General features: G+C 42.2%; 1 protein-coding gene across 1 annotated transcript in view; it reads right to left on the bottom strand.

Annotated features, from left to right (window-relative positions):
• Nucleotides 1-11: 11 nt before the first annotated feature.
• The window catches only part of LOC116650248 (alpha-protein kinase 1-like), a 7,561-nt gene continuing 292 nt past the window's right edge, over nucleotides 12-7,280 (bottom strand). Inside the window, exons 1-2 of the mRNA XM_070211144.1 lie at nucleotides 5,415-7,280; nucleotides 12-5,356 (exon numbers count right to left, since the gene is read on the bottom strand). The exon at nucleotides 5,415-7,280 is cut by the window's right edge and continues 292 nt beyond it. Coding sequence (XP_070067245.1) covers nucleotides 338-3,316 — 2,979 coding nt within the window. The 5' untranslated portion in view covers nucleotides 3,317-5,356; nucleotides 5,415-7,280 and the 3' untranslated portion in view covers nucleotides 12-337. The remainder of the gene's footprint in view (nucleotides 5,357-5,414) is intronic.

Here is a 7,280-nt window from a genome sequence, read left to right as displayed (position 1 = left end):
GCTGTTGTTGATGTTGCTGCTTTTCTTGCTGTTGATTACTGGTGCTGCTGCTGCTTGCGGCTGCTAAATGTTGCTGCTGCTGCTGCTGCTGCTGCGGCTGCTAAATGTTGCTGCTTCTGCTGCTGCTGCGGCATGCTGCTGCTAAATGCTGCCGCTGATGCTGCTGCTGCGGCTGTTGTTGTTGTTGTTGTACACTATATGATGAGCTGCGATCAGCTGGGTAGTGAAAGTGATGAAAGAGTGTGCGTGTGTGTGAATTTATTGGACAGCTGACAGGCCGATGGGACCGGGTATGGAGAAACCTCAACCAATTCAGACTAATTGATTTAAAAATGGATCAATTTGAACTGGTTGAGGATGCAGCGGGCAGTGTAGAGTCCTCGCTATGGCGGAGTACACCCTGCATTTGTTGCTGCATGAGCGTCATCCAGCCCATCAGTCTGTCAAGCTGCTCCTGTTGTTTTTGCGCCATTGAGAGGAGCATATGATTTGGGTTGTTTTCGACCAGAAGTGGTGGCGGATTTGATGAGTGTTGTTGCTGCTGCAGCTGCTCTTGCAGCGGCAGTGTTGAAAATTGTGCTTGTTCTTCTTGTTGTTGCTGCTGTTGTTGTTGTGGTTGTCCAACTTCCACCTGCATAGGCACAGGTGGTTGTTGTGCAATGGGACGTGAGGTTAAGTTTTCAAGCATTTGGCGCTGCATTGAGACAATTTGCTCTCTGTTCTGGACAGGGTTCAGTTGCTCGGTTTGACGCTTCTGCTGTTGTTGTTGTTGTTGTTGTTGTTGCTGCTGCTGCTGCTGCTGTTGTTGAGCTCTTTGTACTTGAGCCCAACAAGCGCGTGGATCCAATGTATTGGATGAAGCTGGAGCTATGTTTGTTTTGAGTTTCTTGGCAGTTCTTGCCGAAATGTTGGTGTTATTGCTGCTATTGTTGTTATTGTTGTTGTTGTTGTTGTTGTTGTTGTTGTTGTTGTTGTTGTTTGGTGTGATAGATGCGTTGTATGTTGCAGCTGGTGTACTGGCAACAGTTTGTAACTGTTGTTGTTGTTGTTGTTGCATCGGCTGCAGCAACATCTGTCCACCATTAAGTTTGCGTTTCTTTTGTTTTTTCTTTTTATTTTTGTTTTGATTTGAGGTGTTTAGCATTGGTATTAGCTGCTGCTGCTGCGCCAATACCTGTTGTTGCTGCTGTTGCTGTTGCTGTTGCTGCAGCTGAGGCAGTTGAAGCTGCTGTTGCTGCTGCAATTGCGCTGGCAATTGTAATTGCATTTGCACAGGTATTGGGCGCAGAGGCTGCTTCTGCCGCCGCTGTGCATTCGGCTGTTGGGGCTGCCGAATTTTTGTTGAGCTATTTGTTTTATTGTTATTGTTGGGCATGGACAATAGTTTGGAATTGAGTAGTTCTATGTACAGGGGACAGCCCTTGTAATTTGCAGTGTGACTGTTGTTGCAATTGGCACATTTGGGTGGCAAATTTGCCGGTTTAGTGCAATCATTTGTGAAATGATTGTCACCGCATTTAACGCATCGCGGCGAATGCCGGCAATAGCGAGCCGTATGATTAAGCCTTTGGCAGCGGTGACATTGTGGCAGTCTTTTGCTATTGATTTTGGGCCACTCAAAGCGAACCACAAATTTGCAAAGAGTACGGACATTAAAAATGGTGCGATTTTTTATCGGATCAGGAGCTAGTTCTATGTAAAATAGATTAGGGCGATAAAGGCCAGAGCCGCTGCGATTCTTGAATTGTGGGTTGTATACGCTACGAGGCGTATAACCCAAACAAGATAACTCGTTCCGGATTGCGATGGTGCTAGTGGTGGCATGAATGCCACGCACCACAACCCGAAACGAGCGCTCCTCGCGTCTCTGGTAAGTGTTGAAATGATATGTATTGTCCGTTTCAAGGACATTGATGATTTTTAGATAAGTATCTAAAGTTTTTGGCAGTATACGCACTGAGCCAGGACCACCTAATTTCAGCCCATATTCAGTTATGGGCGGATTGTGATCGTTTAATTTGGCTACAAGTGCGTCAATGCCGTTTTGATTAGATTCAAGAAAATTGTAATCTATGTTGATCTGTGGAGGCTTAAAGTTTTTGGCCACTGGGGCCGAAGTAGCACCTTCATCAGTTTGTTGTTGTTGTTGTTGTTGGGGTTGGGGTTGGGATAGGAGAGAGGGGGCATGGGGATGCGTAGAAGTAGTAGCGGCATCGACAATGGCAGTCGAGGCAGTCGCTGTACCAGCGGTGGCAGCGAAAGTATTTGCCGCTTCTACTTGTACTGTGTTAAGATTGTTGACCGCCGGTATGGGGCGTTTGACGGAAGCCAAAGCAGCCTGCACTGCGGTGGCCAAAAAGTTACCAGACACATGTGGTTGTGAAGGGAGTATTTGTTGCCATTGCGGCAGTTGTGAAAATTGCTGAACAGGAGCTTCGAAATCAGATTCAGATAGGATGCTGAATCGATTGCTAATTAAATTGTTGCGAGTTGCATCCTGTTGTGTGGAGCGTGAGGTTGCCGAGTTTTGGCGATTAATTTTGCGCGTACTTTTACGGCGACTTTGTTTGACACTTTTACCAGTGTTGTGTAGCATTTTATAGTGCATTGCACCAGTGGTCGTTGCAGAAGCAGTGTTGCCACCAGGATGGCCAGAGCCAGATGTATTTCCAGAACTGGAATCGCTGCTAATGCAGATAGGCTTAGCTGGAGCTGTTATTATTGTTGTTGTTGTAGTTGTAGATGTTGATGTTGGTGTTGTTGAAACATTTGTGGTTGGAACAGGATGAAGAGATGCAGTTAATAGCAACATTTGAGCTGCATCTGAAGTGGATGGAATATCATCACTGCCCACAATATCTACGAACAATTCACTAGAAGAGTGTTTGTCGTTGTAATTGTTGGTATTGAGCGGAATAGGCTCATTTTGTTGTGGATTATCAACCTCGAGCTGAGCAATAAGGCGCTTGTAATGCGCTAATTGCGCTTGCGCTTCGGCTGGCATGTGTTTGTTATTTGTTGTCAAAGTTGTTGAGGTCGACGCTGCGTTTATCGCTTTTGAGCCGGCCGCCTGTACAGAACGCTGTCCCTCTTGCTCTGGCAATTTGGGTGCCAGAGATGAGAGGGCCGATGTAGTTGGGGCCATTGTCGCTGTCGGCGCCATGGCAACTGTCAAAGTTGACGGCGCACAATTTAATGGTGCCTGCTTAGGCGACATCGGTGACAATGAAAGGTCTGACAAGTCTGACATGAGGCCAGGAGATAGTGCCGACACAGCTGATGAATCAGTGGTCTGCGAAGGTTTGGCGTGCGACATGATCGAAATGGGTCTTGTCTCGGTAGAGAATTTCTTAGAATTATTTTTTCTTTTTTCCAGAATTTTATTTTATTATTTTTTTTTTTTCCAGGGATTTTCTGAGCTTTCCTGAATTTATTTTGATTTTTATTAAGGTTATTTAAATGTTTTATAGGTTATAAGTAGGTTTAATTATTATTGCTTATTATAAGAGAGGCGGCGGCACGCCCAAAAACAATAATATTATATTATGAAAGAAGCGACGTTTCAAAGTAGTGCAGAATAAAAGAAAATTCAGCTTGAGAGGACAAAGTGTTTTGCCGACGGCACGGCAATGTATATAAAAAAGTAATTTAGATGAGAAAAAAAAAAGTGTGTATTAATGTGTGTATGCCGACGGCACAGCAATATATATGTAATTTATAGAATATTGAAAATAAAATTGGTGTCGACACACCAGTTATGTAATTTATTATAAATATTAATTTTTTAGGAAAAAATAATGTGTGTTTTGCCGACGGCACGACAATTATTAAATGAATTATTAGAGCGAAAAAAGAAAACTAAAACGAAGACGGAGCGCTTGCAAATATTCCTAAATACAGTTGCTCAAGGTCAGCAATTGTGCAGCCTCAAAACAAGAGAGAGCAAGGAATAATGGCCGCCAAGCGAGAATTGCGCTCGTTTGTTTTGCTTAAAGTTTTGCTGGCTTGTTTTGATTCTTGCTATTCTTTGTTTACGTTTGTAGCGTATACGCAGATGGCAAGCGCGTGTGCGTGTGTGTATGTGTATGCGAGAGCAAGGTCAGTGATAGAGCGAGCCTCGCAATTCGGAGCACAGGAAAAATTGAAAGTAGGCGAGCGAAAAACTCGCTCGCTTATTCGTATTTGTTTTGATTCTTGCTCCGTCTATTGTTTACGAAAATCGTATATGCAGATGGCAAGTGCGTGTAGACAAGGGCAAGGGCAAGGACAAGTTTGAGTTTGTGTGTGTGTGTGTGTGTGTGTGAGAGCGTCAGCGTAAATATTTTTGGTGGCGACACACCATAAATGCGCTAATGCTTTTACACACAGTTGTGATTATTATTATTATTGTCGTTGTTGTCGTTGTTGTTGTTGTTGTTGTTGTTGTTGTTGTTGTTGTTGTTGAATTGCTAGCAGAGATCGATGACGACACATCGCAAAAGCAATATGATTGGTGTTGATTGGCGACGACACGCCTGCGTTATATTAATTAATTTAGCGGAGACACGCTGAATTTTGTATTTGATTGCCAGGATGAAGAGCTTGTGCTTGTGCTTGTGCTAGGATTAGCGTGCAAGCTGGCCAATTTAGCTGGTTCACCAACCGTTCGTCCTAGCTTCTTTCAAATTATCCAGAGGATATGGTGGTGAAATTATTTGCTGATGGTTGTGAAACCCGGATGAAACTTGTAAAAGTTGTGGAGAGAGCGCAAAGTGTAGAGCATAAGGCACTGGAGCGTGCGTATGAGCGACGGCACGCCAACTAGTTGCGTTTCTTGCTCAGCAAATATGCAAAAAGAAAGGATTCCGTAGGAATCACTATGCGCGTCACTTGTGATGATGGTACACAGAGGGGGTTTTGGTGGGGTGTATATATAGATTTATCTGTATGTATGTATGTATATGTAAATTTGTGTGTCAGTATATATGTATATGTGTTGTGGTGTATTGAGATAAATATGTATGTATATGTATGTTAATGTTAATGTTTGTGCATGTGTAGGAATTGAGTGAATAATGTTCTTGTTGTTGTTGTTGTTGTTGCTGCTGCTGCTGCTGCTGCTGCTGCTGCTGCTGCTGTTGCTGCTGCTGTTGCTGCTGCTGCGTTATTGCAGTTTGAGCGTGTGCAAATGGCTCAAGTGTGCTAGAGGAGCATATAATATATATATGTGTGCGAGTGTGTGATGTGCGCGTCGCTTTTGCGCTATTGTTTTAATTGATACAGTTGCGCGACAGCAACTATTTCTTCTATTGGCGTCTATATGCAGCAACTAAATGCTGTAATGGCGTCAAATCAGAATGCGCACGCACACACCTACCTATATATGTTTTGATATATGTTTTGTGTTGAGTTGATTAAATGTTGTTTTGTTTTACCTTGTCTTTTGTTTGAAGTAAATGTTTGTGAATAGAGCTCGTATACCTTGTATAGGTGTTTTGATTGTTGGATTTTGTTGGATTAGTTAAAATGTTTTTTTTTTTTTTTTTTTTTTTTTTTTTTATTTTTGATGTATTAGATTAATTGAAATTGTTAGTGATGGGTGTATTGTATTTATTAATTGGGTAATTGGGTAATTATAGCACAGTTGATTATTAAAGCAATTTGTTTGCAATTTGATGGCTGTACTTTATTGATGATGCATTTGGCGTCGCGTCACTATGCTATACACATACACATGCGTGCATATGGGTCGCTAGCTGAGCGTCCGACGCGTGCCGTGTATGTATGTATGTATGTATGTGTGTGCGTGCGAGCGCCAGCGTCTATGCCAGACAGCGTGGCGTCACTTTTTCTTCTTCTGCTATATGCACTGCACAAAGACAAAGACAAAGACAAAGACGCAAGGGAGACGCGCACATAGATCACTCACTATTGTTACATGCATGCATGCATGTATGCTTGCATGCATGTATGCGCATATGAATGCGCTTTTGTAGAGCATGTACAGGCTGTACCCACGCGTACAGCTCGTTTGATTTATGCGCACTTATGTATTGATATTGATATTGATATTGATTTATATATATGTATATTGAGATATATGTGTGCGAGAATATATGCCACTAAGCACTGTTTGATCGCGTGACCGCAAGAATTTTTCAATAATTAATCAAAATTAAATTCAACTAATATGATTTGCAATATAGCACATTGCACACTAGAAAAATTCTTGACCGTTTACTGATTAACTGTTGCGTGAGACGAATTTCTATTTCAATTTACAGCCTTCACAAAAACTGACCATCAGACACTCGTCCGTGAGCACGTCCGTTCACTTCAAAAGACAAAAATCAACTCATTTTTTTCTGGTTGTATAGTTTTGAATGGGAAGCCGGGTCAGGATGGGACAGGATGAGAAATGGGACATGGCGGACGCTGAGCACTCGCTCGCTCATTGGCCCGCTCTTGCGAGCGAGCTGGTGGGCGAGAGAGTGAGTGTGTGAGTGAGTGTATGTGTGAGTGAGTGAGTGGGAGAGATACAATGGCTGGATAAGTGCATGGTACAAGGGTGAGCGTGTGTGTGAGTGCGGGAGCAAGCGAGTTAGTAGTGGGACGGCATTATGGCGTCCGCTCAATTTTAATTCTAACTACTCTCTACCATGCTCCCTGTCACACACACTGGTCTCACGCAAGGCACCAAACTGTCAGTGTATCTTCGGCATCGTTCACCCACCCATCCATCCACCCGCACAGACAGACTCAGACGAATCCTGATCCGCATGTGTCTCATCCCGATCCAAACCACCGACCGATCCGACTCCCAATTCCAGAAATTGTTTATTGATATACGTTCATTGTTGATTCTCATTAATTAGCCTTATAATTTATACAATCAATTGTGTGTGTGTGTAAGTTTGTGTGTTAAATGTAAGTGTGTACACATATATATATATAAATGTATATTGTGTGTGTGTGTGTGTATGATAAGTGTAGGTGTGTACATATGTGTAGGTGTACATTGTGTATGTGTGTGATGAAATTAAATTAAATTAAGTTAAATTAAATGTACATATAAGTTATGATTATATATATTATAATAATAATAAAATTATGTTGTCTCTTCTATGTTGAGAAGTAATAGATTACAATTGAGTATTGTGTGATAAATGGCAATATTTGAAAAAGAGAACGTACAATTAGTGTATGTGCGGCATCAGCATTTATATGTTATGCCATAGGCCAGCAGTTGTCATAGAGCCATGCAATCTTTAATAATTAGTGAGAGAATTTATTTTATGGAT

This window comes from Drosophila virilis, unplaced genomic scaffold (genome assembly GCF_030788295.1).
Source record: "Drosophila virilis strain 15010-1051.87 unplaced genomic scaffold, Dvir_AGI_RSII-ME tig00003813, whole genome shotgun sequence".
Classification (NCBI taxonomy): Eukaryota; Metazoa; Arthropoda; class Insecta; order Diptera; family Drosophilidae; genus Drosophila; species Drosophila virilis.
This window is presented reverse-complemented; position numbering and strand designations above follow the sequence as displayed.